This window comes from Littorina saxatilis, linkage group LG7 (assembly GCF_037325665.1).
Source record: "Littorina saxatilis isolate snail1 linkage group LG7, US_GU_Lsax_2.0, whole genome shotgun sequence".
In the NCBI taxonomy this organism is placed as follows: Eukaryota; Metazoa; Mollusca; class Gastropoda; order Littorinimorpha; family Littorinidae; genus Littorina; species Littorina saxatilis.
In genome coordinates, this window is record NC_090251.1 from 26464550 (window position 1) to 26479962 (window position 15413).

The 15413-nt window shown below is 40.7% G+C and overlaps 3 protein-coding genes across 5 annotated transcripts in view; 1 reads left to right on the plus strand and 2 right to left on the minus strand.

Moving 5' to 3' along the window:
• LOC138971023 (uncharacterized) overlaps positions 1-2888 on the minus strand; it is a 36327-nt gene extending 33439 nt beyond the window's left edge. The window contains exon 1 of one of the 2 annotated variants that reach the window (XM_070343622.1): positions 2554-2888. In XM_070343622.1, coding sequence (XP_070199723.1) covers positions 2554-2631 — 78 coding nt within the window. In that variant the 5' untranslated portion in view covers positions 2632-2888. Of the gene's footprint in view, positions 1-2536 lie in introns of both variants that reach the window. The other variant, XM_070343624.1, reaches the window with a different exon arrangement.
• Positions 1-15413, plus strand: part of LOC138971029 (uncharacterized) — a 417720-nt gene that overhangs the window by 394988 nt on the left and 7319 nt on the right. The window lies entirely within an intron of this gene.
• Positions 9440-14790, minus strand: LOC138971969 (uncharacterized). Its single transcript, XM_070344814.1, has 4 exons — positions 14778-14790; positions 13900-14035; positions 11733-11773; positions 9440-10466 (listed from the first exon to the last, which is right to left on the minus strand). The coding sequence occupies exons 1-4, from the start codon at positions 14788-14790 to the stop codon at positions 9673-9675; spliced, it is 984 nt and encodes a 327-aa protein (XP_070200915.1). The 3' UTR covers positions 9440-9672.

Consider the following 15413-nt stretch of genomic DNA (forward strand, 5'->3'; position numbering starts at 1 on the left):
TAACCTAGTGGAAATGATATCATTTTACTCACTGCTGTGTTTTTCTATTTAAGAAGTAGACTTTTGTTTTACACAGCTTCTATTATTCGCTAGCATGTGACCCTCATCTGGGATTATTGATTACTGTACATCACCAAGATGGGTTTAGAATGTAACATGTTCTGTGAAGAAAATTGTTAAGGACGATTAGTCCTATCTTCTGTTAAAATGACTTGTTTCCAACCTTTGAGGTTTGAGCCCTGTACACGTAATTCTTCTCAAAACAATAGAACAACTTATACCCGAAAAGAGCCCGACGCTTAACGTCACATATTAATACTTGTCATCATTTTCACGAGTTTTCATTCACAAACACCTGGGAAATACATATGTTCCCCATGCAATAAATCCCCGGTTACCATAGTTGCAGGAAGCAGGTTATACATGGATAATCAAAAGCAAACCCAATAGAAACGCTCGGGGATTCTTCGGCTCTTTTCATTGGCGTTTTCCCAGACCTAAACAGACGACACTGCTTTGCAAAGTTCCAAAAACGAACTGGCAAACTGGCAAAAGTAAACAAAAAACAAAACTACTTCATGAAAGGTCATACATTCATCACAAACAAATGAAACCTAGCGATATGTTTTGTCTTCTTACAAAGTCATGGAGTGCGTGTATCTGTGTTTCGATACACAGACGTTCGGAGAAACACGAACGTCAAGTTCAAGTCAAACCAATTGACCCCTGACACACAAATTTTGACCCGTGCACAAGACGTTGTATCGATAAACGAAGCGCAAATAAGAAATAATAATAAAAGCAAATAACATAGCAACAAGATATGAAAACATCTAACAAAACCGAGCAAGCGGAATGACAGGTCTAATACACAACAAAGAGGCAATGAGTCCGAAAAAAACCACGATTCTTTCCTTCGCTGCACGACGCAAATTCTGTGACCTTTGACCCAACGTAGCTTCCACATTCGATAACTAAGCTTATTATTTACAACTGGAAACCGAGGGGGTGGAATACTGAGAGGAACAAACAGAACTGTGCATCCTCAAACCCAACATTTTATGAACTCAAAACACAGAAAGTTGCTTTCACACGCCAGCTTTGATTGCAACAACGTGCTGGGGCCCCAACATATGTATTATCAAAACGGAACTCGTGTTTCAAAGCATTGCTTCCTGTGTTGATTTTGCACTTATTTTCTCACTTCCAAAATGATGACAAAAACGATGTTTGGTGGTTTGTTGTCAGACCAGCTTTTTTTGTCGGTCCTCGGGGGGGCATATCGACTTTTTTTCATATTTATTGACCGCGGCCTTCGGCCTTGGCAAAGATAACCGAGACTAGTTGAGGTTGTATTAATGCGCCTCGCCAGCAGGTTGTTAATGGATTTTTTAGCGAGTGGCTATCGACAATTAGTCACCTGTAATTTTTAATGAGTTGGGGCATTCTGACCAATCACAGGATCTGTTTCATTAAAACGCAAACTTGATTGAATTACAATTACACATTAACATGCTTCCATTTGAAACTTCGAGGTCTTCATCGGGGATTGACGCCCGACTTCAATTAGACTTTGGGAGGGCGTCAATCCACGATGAAGACCGAGAAGTTTCAAATGGAAGCATGTTAATGTTATTGTAATTCAATCTGACGACGATCTCTTTCCTGCTTTCATGCGTTTGTAAACAGACAGAATTGGTTCTGTTCTGTTCACACACTACTTTCACACACACACTGCAAGGGTCAAGTCCCAAGAAATATGTCTCTGTATTCCTATCGTATCATCTGCTCCTGTTTTGTTTTCTTTCACACACATTTTCCCTTCTTTTTTGACGGGTTTCTGGACAGCAAACTCAAAAACAAATTCTTTTCATCACAAAAGCGATCTTTGGAATTGACTGACGTAGTCCGGAAGAATTCATGCATCAACTTACGTCACGTATTCGACGTCATCACTTCGCATACCTTATGGTCTCGGTATTTCGTTGGCCTTCATATTTCCTACTTGTAAAATGACCCTCAAAGCTAACCGAGACTAGTTGAGGCTGTATCAATGCGCCTCGCCAGCAGGTTGTTAATGGCTTTTTTTAGCGAGTGGTTATCGACAATTAATGACCGGTAATTTTTAATGAGTTGGGGCATTCTGACCAATCACAGGATCTGTTTCATTAAAACGCAAACTTGATTGAATTACAATAACAATTAACCATTATAACACAAGATAATACTAATCATCCTGGACACGCTATGTAAGATGTTTTGTATTTTATTTTTTATTTTTTTAAAGTCAACCAATGGCCCTCGTTTTTCAAGCAATGTGTATTTATGAGTATTGTTTTTGTTGTACCATGAGCAGAATAGCATACCTTAATCACATAATTATTTTAAACTTAAACAGGACAGTTTATAATCTAAATCATTTTTGTTGGAGGGGGGGGGGGGGGGGAGGAAGGGGGATGGGGCGAATACATAGCCGTGATCATTTAATATAAGCTTACGAATTATTCAACAACTTATTTGAAAGTATATGAACCACCTTAAACGTGTTCCTACCTCAAAGCGAGAAGAAGTACGCCAGCATAACCACACAGCTGTATTGTGCCAAGGCCTGAGACTCAACTGACTTAGCATGCACACGCCGTGTCGTGCCTACCTGTGTGTGTGCAGTTAACTTCCTCAACCGTTCGTATTGTTTTCACGTCTATTGTAGCGACATCACGATATTGCAAGGCCCACGCAGGTCTTTTTACAAAGTATCGGAAAACAAGTGTGTTCTCAGAATCCAAACCGGATGAGTTAGTGTTACGTGTTTTGCACATTCTTTTGCATCTGTCTTTGTATGAGGTACTTGAATGTGAGTGTTTGTGATGTCTGGAGTATTGTGTACGTGTGTGTGCGTGCATGTGTGCGTATTCGTGTATGTGTGTGTGTGTGTGTGTGTGTGTGTGTGTGTGTGTGTGTGTGTGTGTACGTGCGTGCGTGCGTGCGTTCGTGCGTGTGTGTGTATGTGTGCGTATTTGTGTGTGGTGGGGGTTGGTGTTTGTGAAGGACACGACCTGATCAAAATAAACTTTGTAAAACCTTGCAAAGGAAAGCACGCCTTTTTTTCGTAACTGAATACAGAATACAGGACATGAAATTCAAGACGAAACAACGAGGAACATTGTTGTTTAAAAACGACGCTCACAGAAGCTAAAATCTGTGAATAGAAACGTCTCACAAGTTATCCTGCTCTTCTTATTTCGTACAAACACATTACACTTCGTTGCCTCTTTTGAAAACGATGTTTTGTGTCAAGAAAACCATTCACACTTCAGAGAGTAGGAGCTCACAATTTTATTAATGATTATTGGCTATAAATGAATGTTTTCCACGGAGGTGAATCGTAACATCTTTAACAAAAATATTACCTAACTAGATGATTACCCGTTTCGCCGGGTACCGGCTTCGCCGGGAAGAAGTAGAGCCGAATTGCCGGCGCACGAAGGAAAGGAGATAAACGCGCAAAACACTGGAGACCTTCTAAAAATAGTAACGTGCAGTGACCTTCTAAAAATAGTAACGTAGTAACGGGAATATGGATTGACGCCACACGGAGGAAGGGAGATAATCGCGGCTGAAAACACTGGAGAAGATAAAGAAGAGTTACTGATAGTGGATCCCGAAAAAAAAATCGCTTCAGCGCGCACAGCGCTGCGCGCTGAGAGCACGTGTTGAAATATCTCATCGATGAGGTTGTGTCCGGGGTGTAGCTGAATACGGTGTCCAAATTTGAAAAAGATCCACCGAGAACTTTGGCCGTGCATCGCGAACAGTCAGACAGACAGACAGACAGACAGACACTAGTCGTATATATATATATATATATATATTTATATATATATATATAAGTTAGAATACAGCACTTGAATAGTACTTTAATGATATCTGTTTGTGATGATGGACATGTCCACACTTCTCGTTGCACAAACACTTGATAACAATAGTCACTGTCCTCGAATGCTTGTGTGTGTCATGCTCCGGTCATTTTCTTGTTCTTTGTTGTTGTTGTTGTTGTTGTTGTTGTTGTTCGTGGTGGTGGTGGTGGTTGAGGTTGTGCCTTCGTGTTTGCCAAAACATTTAGCTTTTTTCGAAATCATACTCCTGTTTAATTGATTAGTTTTGACAAGACAGGTACAACATACCACCGGCGTTGATTTTTGTACAACTCAGTTGGTGTGCTCATGTGACGTTCTACGTAGGCGAGACTTTTTAATTTTTTTGTTTTGTTTTGTTTTGTTGTTGTTGTTGTGTTTTTTTGTTTGCTTAACGCCCAGCCGACCACGAAGGGCCGTATCAGGGCGGTGCTGCTTTGACATTTAACGTGCGCCACACACAAGACAGAAGTCTCAGCACAGGCTTCATGTCTCACCCAGTCACATTATTCTGACACCGGACCAACCAGTCCTAGCACTAACCCCATAATGCCAGACGCCAGGCGGAGCAGCCACTAGATTGCCAATTTTAAAGTCTTAGGTATGACCCGGCCGGGGTTCGAACCCACGACCTCCCGATCACGGGGCGGACGCCTTGCCACTAGGCCAACCGTGCCGGTCTACTTTTTAAGTCTAGCTTCTTTAAGGACAAAAGAGCAAAGAGTAATAATTTCCAAACCATCTGCATCCTTGTGTGAATAGTCAAACCAAACTTACTCAAGCAGATGAATCAGCTCGTACATTAGATTTACTCTGCTGTCAGTTTTCAGTTTGACCTTTTGTCTTTGCCAAGAAGGCAGGTCTTCTCTTTCCGTTGAACGGATATTCTGTAGTGGCCAAGTTCACTATCGCCGTTTGGGGAAACTCACCATCGACGGTATGTTTTAAGTACAACACATATCTCTTCTCTATTCCGTAAACATGTACGCGATAATTATAATAAGTACAGGTTCATAATAAGACAACATTAACAAGCATTCCTTCTTGCAAAAATAACATTGTCTCAACAGTATTTCATATGAAAAACGGATTACTAAACAAAAAAGCTCTTTTAAACAATGTTATTCCCCCCTCTGCTTCTTTACCTCTGTAAACTTGTAGGGGTAGTTATTTTTCGATAATGACCCAGCAACCAAACAAATAACGACCCAGCAACAGCCTGAATCCTCGATAGTGCAATGGGTTGAGAAGTTGTTCCGTTTCGGTACTACTTTTTGCGACTGAAAAGTTCCGAACGCTCTAACGTACGAAGTATACATCTCTGGAGCAAACAATACAAACATACCGCATTTAAATTAACAACTACAGGCCTGAACACATGAATCTTCATATAAAATCCATGAGTTCGGTTGTTTTCTGAATCTAGATTTGCCGTGCTCAAGGCGTTCATCACAAGCAATTTCCCGCAAGGCAAGTAACTCATACTTTGTCTAGCGACAAGAGTAGTTCCCCTTCTTTTCACTCAGTTTCTTCGACAACAGACTGCAATCCGACGGTCAGTTTTCAACAATATTTCATTTAATAAACAGATCACACGCAACCAAATGCACACATCTCATCAATTTAAACAACATAAAGCGGTTTCATACAGTATTTTCCCCAGAAAACTGAACTTCATACAGTTTTTAACGTTGGAACACGGGTGCAAAAGGTTCGTCTGCTAGTCCCATTTGACGAAAGAACATTATCCTAAGCATTATACCAAAACATATACAGAACACACAATATCTGCCTTTGCCGCCACAGCAGAATAACAGCATATCTGTGTACTTGATTTTAGTCCAAAATAGGAAAACTGACAAGAAGTGTTAACAGAATGGAATGATTTGAACGGAACTATACAACCGCGCATTAATCGATCGCCTGCGCAGGTTGACTGGTTGAGTGAATAGGATTCGATCAAACTTTCGCAAAAAGACTCCTCTTTTCTTTGAATAACTGAAGAAAGGAGGAATAAAGAGGTTACACACCTCGTCTCAGTGATTATAAAAAATAATGGTCTCAGTTCGCGGTCATGAAAAAGCTCGCTAAAGCTCGCATTTTTCATGATCCGCTAACTTCGACCATTATTTTTGATAATCACTGAGACTCGGCATGTAACCTCTACATATCTGCTGGCAAATAGCAATGTGTTATTTGTAAAATGTGTATCCATGTCACTTTCTGTCGAATTCAATTTTACGCTGTATCTGTTTCTTTTATTCATCCTTTATCATAATAAACACTATAAAACAATATCACTTTTATTATTTCACAAAAAGATGCAATGCATGGCCGTGTAAAAACAACAAGAAAAATTCAACAGAAAGGACCAAAAGTGACATGTAACAGTTACACGCACTCATGCACAACATTATCTAAAAACAAAAACGACAATCATAAACTTATTTCCATGGCATGAAGTACCGGTATATATTACCAGAAGAGGCTAATAGTATGACATCTAAATTCTCAAGTAGTTATAACGATTTTCTGTCGGACTTTCTTGGACATATCAACACATCCTTACATTTATTTGATATATGTGTGCATATCTTGGCGTGTGAAGAGAGAATAACACTTGCAGACATAACATTCACAGTCATTTAGTTTCATGTGGATCAATTCTTCTCCTTTGCAAATCACGAATTTTATAAGAAATAGTTGAAGTAAACAGTGACTTTGATGTGCCTTATAAAAATACTCATAGTAGTAAGTACATAATTATTCAGTATTTAATTTAGCAGATTAACAAAGATGGCGGGCATGACATTCATTGGAGAAAATACAACATTTAGTCAAGCTGTCGAACTCACAGAATGAAACTGAACGCACTGCAATTTTTCAGCAAGACCGTATACTCGTAGCATCGTCAGTCCACCGCTCGTGGCAAAGGCAGTAAAATTGACAAGAAGAGCGGGGTAGTAGTTGCGCTGAGAAGGATAGCACGCTTTTCTGTACCTCTCTTCGTTTTAACTTTCTGAGCGTGTTTTTAATCCAAACATATCATATCTATATGTTTTTGGAATCAGGAACCGACAAGGAATAAGATGAAAGTGTTTTTAAATTGATTTCGAAAATTTAATTTTGATCATAATTTTTATATTTTTAATTTTCAGACCTTGTTTTTAATCCAAATATAACATATTTATATGTTTTTGGAATCAGGAAATGATGAAGAATAAGATAAACGTAAATTTGGATCGTTTTATAAAAAAAACTTTTACACTTTTCAGATTTTTAATGACCAAAGTCATTAATTAATTTTTAAGCCACCAAGCTGAAATGCAATACCGAAGTCCGGCCTTCGTCGAAGATTGCTTGGCCAAAATTTCAATCAATTTGATTGAAAAATGAGGGTGTGACAGTGCCGCCTTAACTTTTACAAAAAAGCCGGATATGACGTCATCAAAGACATTTATCGAACAAATGAAAAAATTTCCGGGGATATCATTCCCAGGAACTCTCATGTAAAATTTCATAAAGATTGGTCCAGTAGTTTAGTCTGAATCGCTCTACACAGACAGACAGACAGACAGACAGACAGACAGACAGACAGACAGACAGACTAGACACACACACACACACACACACACACACACACACACACACACACACACACACACACACACACACACACACACACATATACCACGACCCTCGTCTCGATTCCCCCTCTATGTTAAAACATTTAGTCAAAACTTGACTAAATGTAAAAAGCAAGCATCCTCACTCTGCACAGAAAACAGACCGGCTTTTGATTTCTGATTTGTTTACAAGTGGAAAGATGCTCTTGTGCCGAATGAAGGCTGTACATATATACATAGTGATTAACAAAATGGTTTATTTGGTAAAGACGGCATGTTTTAAGTAAATAAATACCTCAATATTCTACATTCTGAAAACGCACAAGCGATAATCCAAGCTGAATTAAGGTCTGCACAAATACATAGCGATTAACCTTCGCCGGTCGTCGTGGGTCCGTGTGGACCCATAAGGGTGTTTAATTGCAAATATTTCTTAAACCAGTTGGACTTTTTTAATGAGCTTTTAAGAATGCCACAGACACCCAAAAAGCTCTTATGTCCTAAAAGATCATTAAATTTCAGCGAGAAGTTATTAAAGAAACAAAGGTCAAATTTAGACTACACACGGAAGACATCGCGGGGCCTTGCGGACCCATGTTTATAAAACTGAAGGAACTTACATAAAAACAGAGGAGAGAAGTCACAAACCTTCAGGTATTGGCTCTAAACATCATTTTCTACGATCTGTTTAATTTTAGAGTTAATAAGCAAGTCGCGTGGAGCGAAATTAATACGTAACAATGTGGGTTCAGACGGCCCCACGACGTCTACAGAAGGGTATTCAGGTTTTTCCTTTTTTGAGAAGCTTTAGTCCGCACGGTAATAATTAAATTAATAATTTAATGTAATTACTTCTCGCGGGAATTTAACCACGGCGTCTACGGAAGGGGATGCACGTTTTTGTTATTTGGAAAGCATGGGTCTACGGAAGGCTATTCATATTTTCCCTTCTTTGAGAAGGCCCCACGATGTCTTCCGTGTGTAGTCAATAACCCGGTCGGGCGAAGGTTAACTATATAAGTATAAAAGTTGTTTTAAGTACAACAAATATATCCACCTTGTTCATTCTGTAAACACACAAGCGATAATCCCAACGAGGGCAGGATGCAAATAAGACACCAAGGACATTGTCAAAAAGGACATTGTCTGAACAATATTCCAAATGAACAACAAATTAAAACAAATTCCTTTCAAAGATGGTAATCAGCTGGTAGGAGTTATGTTATATGTGTATCTACGTACGTCACTTCCTGTAGAATTAACGCTCTCCCTCCTCAACACATAGGTGTTCTACATGTTACATAATATATGTTCAGGAATGCAGTAACTTAATAGCTAGCAGAGAACTAGCTGCTTACTAATTCGATGTTGGTGTAACATAATGCTAAAAATGTGCGTGCATTTCGACAACAACACAAACATCGATTACAAAATCGCTTGTGCTTTCGTGAAACGGATTTTCTTGAGCTCGCCCGAGTGACCTCTTTCAGATTAATTTTGACCTCGTGGACTCGAAACGTTACCGATATACCGCGACATTTATCAAAGCTGACCACTCATACACTCGTGCCAAAAAGTTAAGCAACCAAAATATTCAATCTGAAACGTGGCATTTAAAAATTCATTAAAAAAAATGATTGAACTGATGGAATGACTTCAATTGTATTGAAAGACAGTATTATGGGATGGTTTATGTTACTTCCACAACTTTGTTTGACGACAGAAAATGTGTCGAAAATGCGGATATTCAAGTAAAAGAAAAAAAAAGTTATAAAGAACAGGCCACAAAACCCAAAACGGTGTGGTGCAACTCATCGGTTTTTGACAAGCAGAAAGAATATTCAACTATCTTTCATTTTGCGTACAATGTGTCCCCCCCCCCCCTCCCCTAGCGCTATGTTTACTGTCAACAGTTGGCGGTACCTCCCCTGTCTGTAATTATCTTATTATTCCTGTTCGGAAGGCTGCATTGTAGTCGTTCGAGCTTTTCCATCCTAAAGAAAACAAAACTTTAGAACCTGCTAAAAACTAGCACCAGATTGATTCAAGCTAATCAAGGGCTGTACAAAATAGGTCTCTTTCGCGGTTAGATTTAATAGGATTTATCATCATGAAAAAACGGATCATTGCTTTTAAGGCTTCAAGCGATGATAATCAGAATCAATAACGACGTGCCGTTTTCCAATCCGTGCTTTGCTGTACGCATCATCCGGGTCATTGCGCACGTGGTCATAGGCTGCGCCAGCTGCTCCACTTTTCTCCTTCATTGACCCGTTCCCAGCCAAGTTCAGTTTGTTGTAGTCGTCCTTAAGTAAACCGTCCTCAGGTTTCGTGGTTGCGCGGCCTTTCTCGTTCAGTCCAAGGGAAGGAACTGCGCTGATTCTGTTGTAAGTATCAGGAGTTGCGTCACCGGAAGCGGCCTTTTGCGAAGAGGTGTTGTTTCCATTGTGGCTGATGGTATTGTACTCGGTGTCTGTTCCAGTTGGAGCTTTAGCTGCAGGTTCAAACTTCTTGCCTTTCTTGTTGACAACACTGTACACATCGTTAGGATTGGGCTGGGTCGGTTTGTCACCCACGATTTTGGCGAGGCTGTACACTGGGGTAGGAGTCTTCTTGCCTGGCTTGTTGACAACGCTGTACACGTCATTGGGGTTTGGCTTTACCTGTTCCGTGTTCTTCTCGCGACTGTGTCCTGCAGCGGGTTGTGCCTCGTCAATGCGACTGTAGTCGTCTTCTTTGGTTCCGTTCGGGAGCTGGAGGTTTTGGTGAAGAGAACCGTTGGTGTTGGTGCCATCGTCTGCCAGGTCATAAGGGTTGATGTCTGACGACGGTGTTGTTGCTACGTCGATGTCTGTGTAGTCACCGTCTCGACGTGATAACTGGTTACCTCGTCTTTCAGTGGCTGTATTTCCCGTGATGGTGCCTACTAGCAGAATTAAAACAAATCAATGCGATATGTCAGCCAATGTGCGTCATTGTTGTTGTTTTTGTTGTTACATTTTAGAGGGGGGAATCGAGACGAGGGCCGTGGTGAATGTGTGTGTGTGTGTGTGTGTGTGTGTGTGTGTGTGTGTGTGTGTGTGTGTGTGTGTGTGTGTGTGTGTGTGTGTGTGTATGTGTGTGTGTGTGTGTGTGTCTGTGTTTATGTGTAGAGCGATTCAGAGTAAATTATTGGATCGATCTTCATGAAACTTTACATGAAACTTCATGGGTATGATATCCCCACACCTGTTTTCATTTTTTCGATAAATGTCTTTGATGACGTCATATCCGGCTTTTTGTAAAAGTTGAGGCGGCACTGTCACACCCTCATTTTCCAATTAAATTGATTCAAATTTTGGCCAAGCAATCTTCGACGCAGGCCGGACTTTGGTATTGCATTTCAGCTTGGAGGCTTAAGTCATTAAAAAAAAAAAATTGTGATTACATTTGTTTGTTATAAAACGATCCAAAAACAATTTCAGCTTATTTTTCGTCATTTTCTGATTCCCAAAACATATAAATATGTTTCATTTGGATTAAAAACAAGCTCTGAAAATTAAAAATAAGAAAATTATGATTAAAATTAAATTTCCGAAATCGATTTAAAAACATTGTTATCTTATTCCTTGTCGGTTCCTGATTCAAAAAAACATATAGAGATGATATGTTTGGATTAAAAACAAACTCAGAAAGTTAAAAGGAATATGGATACAGAAAAGCGTGCTATCCTGCTCAGCGCAACCACTACCGCGCTATTCTGGCATGTCAATTTCACTGCCTTTGCCACGAGCGGTGGTCAGACGAAACTACGAGTACCTGTATACGGTCTTCTTGAAAAAAATGTAGTGCTTTCAGTTTCATTCTGTGAGTTTGACAGCTTGACTAAATGTTGTATTTTCGCCTTACGCGACTTGTTGTTGTTGTTGTTTTTGTTGTTCTTGTTGTTCTTGTTGTTAATGGAGAGGAAGATGCTTGTGTTGTCGTTCAGTGTTGCTAATGTATAGACCAACATGTTTAAACACTATTTTATTTATACATATTTTGGTTATAAGAAAATGTAATCACTATTGCTATAGTTTATGTTGTCGTTGCATACACTATTGACCAAGTGTTTACCCCAAATTTGCTCTCAAGAGCTATTGTGCAATTCGTTTTGAAACACAATTAATGTATATATGTATAAACGATTGATAACCGCTTCTGTATTTACCTCCTGCTGGCGTTGACTGGTCCTCGGTGTCATTTGATTTGCTGCAACAATACGACGCAGAATCATCAATCAGCATTAAAGCGAGAGTTTGTTGTTGTTGTTTTTGTTGTTGTTGTTGTTGTTGTTGTTGTTGTTGTTGTTGTTGTTGGTGGTGGTGGTGGTGGTGGTGGTGTTGCTGTTGTTGTTGTTGTGGTGGTGGGGGTGGTGGGGGTGGGGATGGTGGTGGGTTTGTACAGCACGTACTTCGAATACTTAATAATATTTAGGAACTAATACGAGGAAGAAGAGTTATTACAGAGGAAGTGGGCAGTGTGGAAAGGTGTTTTGTTTTATTCAGTGCCAAATCTTCGTGCAGCGAGCTTCGTGGAGTAATTTATTTTAGGCCTCAAGTAATGTATTGGGGAATCTAGATAATTTAGCAAAGTCCTACACAAAGACGGCATTTTGCCACTTCACATACACTCTTAAAAAAATGTTAAGGATCACTTTTTTACAAGCACGCACACAAAACAGACAAGACCGAATTCTTTAATTTTTTAAAAATGATATAATTGAACAACCAAGGAGTAATGACAAACAAAGCAAAGATCGAACGCGGCAGCGACAATTTAGCTAGAGTGTGTCAAACGTGACAACCCTCGAAAATGGAATTCACAACAATGTGAATCGGTGTCAATAACGCGTGTGCCCTCCGTTGTGTGCCAGGCATTCAACACATCGTTGGCGCATGGAGTGGATCAGGTTGCATATGAATGCTCTGGGAACTCCATTCCACTCCTGCTGGAGCCATTGCAGCAGTTGACCCAGATTGGCAGGAGGAGGGTGATGTTGCTGTACCCGACCACATGTGCTCAATGGGGTTCAGGTCCGGGCTGTTGGCTGGCCACAGCATCCTGTTGACCCTGGCCTGCTGGATGAAGGTGTTTACAGCTGCAGAGCGATGGGGAGGTGCGTTGTCATCCTGAAGAATCGCACGAGGGCCGATCGCTTGGAAGGCTGGAACGACCAGGGGTTGCAGGATCTCATTCTGGTAGCGGACACCGGTCAAGTTGCCCACTACATGGTACAGAGGTGTCCTTAGACGTGTGCTGATCCCTCCCCAGACCATCACAGAGCCTCCGCCAAAACGCTGTCGTTCCAGAACAGCGCCTTCTGCGAAGCGCTCTCCGCGACGCCTCCACACTCGGATGCGACCATCAGCAGGTTCCAAGCAAAAGCAAAATCTGTAAACAACACCTGAGCCCACTGCTGACGTTGCCACCCGTCACATGTTGAGTGCACCAGGCTCGGCGAGCTGCTCGGTGATTAGCAGTCAGGGTTGTTCCTCGGACTGGACGCCTTGCACGCAAGCCTGCACGCAAGCCAAAGTTGTGTAAGCGGTTTCGGATCGTCTGACCACTAACAACAGTGTTGGTGGTAGCTTGTAGGCGTTGCCTAATGTTGTTTGCCGTAGCCATTCTTTGTTGCATGGCCTGCCTCTGAATGAAGCGATCCTCTCTTTGTGTGGTGACTCTGGGCCGACCAGAACGTTGTCGCTCCTGCACTCTTCCAGTTGCGTGGAATCTCTGTTTTAGTCTGATGATGACAGAGGGAGCCACTGAAAGCCTCTGGGCCACTTGCCTGGCAGCAACACCGTCTTGTAGCCATCCTATTGCCCTTCCTCTATCCAAATCGCCCAGTGGGGGCATGTTGCCACTGTGCATAATTGTGTCAGCGTGTCAACCTTTAAACACAAGCTGGTGAGCGATGTTCATAGCCAGGACCCTGTTGTAGCACGTGCATCACAACCTTTTGCCCTGGCATGCGTTCCGCAAATTTCATGGGGCTATAAAAAACACAATTTTTCTTCCAAAATGCAGAAGCTTTTGAGAAGTCCCACAAAGGGCAATAACTCTGCCTGCCAAACAAAATTCTAGGTCAAGACTCATTGTTCATTTGTTAATTCAAACACATTAATTAGTATGTTGATGTTTACTTTTTTGGCAATTTTATTTATAATTAGATCCGTTTTTTCAACCGATCTTAACTTTTTTTGAAGAGTGTATTAACATAAATCGCATGACTATATAGAGGGCTTGGATAAACAAACCTTCAAACAATTAAACCATCAAGACCAAACAAGGTGAAACAATAGGAAGAAAATAGAAATAACTTCTCCAGGTATTACCTTCGGTGTCGTTTTCTCCTGTAGACAATGATGCCGATGATGACGACGATGACCACAACGACGACAATAACTATAATCCCCGCGATGGTGGCAGCGCTATTTTCGCTATCATCGTCTTCTAGCGCCGTGATTTCAGCTGACAACCCCGGATTGAGAAAAGACACAACCAATAAATACAGTATTGATTTTTGAAAACTTCAATCAAATTATTAGGTCATGTTCAAACGTACAGATAATTAAAATTGGCTTGCCAGTTCACATCACAGTGTCGTCTGCGGACACACATAATAACGGACATTTTTTGGCTGTTTTTGAATTAAGTAATTTGATTTTTGGACGATCCACACACACGGAAAAAAAAAACTCCCAAAGAAAACGAAACATCAGAACACAGACACACAGACAGACACACACACACACACACACACACACACACACACACACACACACACACACACACACACACACACACACATACACACACACACACACACACACATACACACACGCTCGCACGCGTGCCACACACACACACACACACACACACACACACACACACACACGCACGCACGCACGCACGCACACACACAAACACAAACACCATGTCTATTTTAAGTGAAGGAATGCTGTTCGTAAATTTAAGTGGGTTCTGATTTTGTGCTTAAAATCAAACAGCTTGGCGTTTTTCGAATTGTTTTCAAATGTATACGTTGCCCTTCCTTTTTCAAAGTAATCGTTTTTCTCAAGGCTTCCCGATTTTGTTTTGTTGATGTTTTTATTCTTTCTAACGACAATCATCATGTAGGAATACTTAAAATAGCGCCCAGCTAACGAAGTTACAATAGTACAGTACAGTTTTATTAAGAAAAATGCACTACCTGTAGACGTCATGGCGCCCACAGAAGACGAAGATGAAGTCGTTGTGTCGAAAACGTCTTTTCATTGGTTGGACGTGTGTCGAGGTTTTGCCTGAGATGCTGTAGATTCTGCATCAAAATACAATTGAGAGAGTTTTATGTTGACATACAACCTTAAGAACAGTTATATCTCATTAATCAGCCTCAGCATTGAGTAAGCTACACATCTTCACGATTGAATACGCTGCAGCCTATATGCAAGTTAAATTTTATAGTGAATTAAATTGTGGAATCGTCAAGAAAAATTCGATGTGATTTACCTTCACTGTGCTTACTGGTTAACGGCCCATTAACTAACAAGAAACTGTATCTAGGAAACATTTTTGAAGTTTTTGCTTGTACACGTATGTAGAACTCCAGCATAATAGGATTTGTCAATTGTCCACGACTGAAATGGTTATGCTGGTAAAGTACTGCCAGTCTAAGTGTCGATGGCCCATATGGAAAGTGAAAGAGATACCCATGTTGTTTATTCATGTTCGGATGCGTGGCTTAATTGTGAACGAAATTTCCATTACTCGTATGTCGACTATTTCGCTTCCTGCATTCCTTTCTGTTCCTTTCTGTCTCATTCTCTCTCTTTCTCTCTCTCTCTCT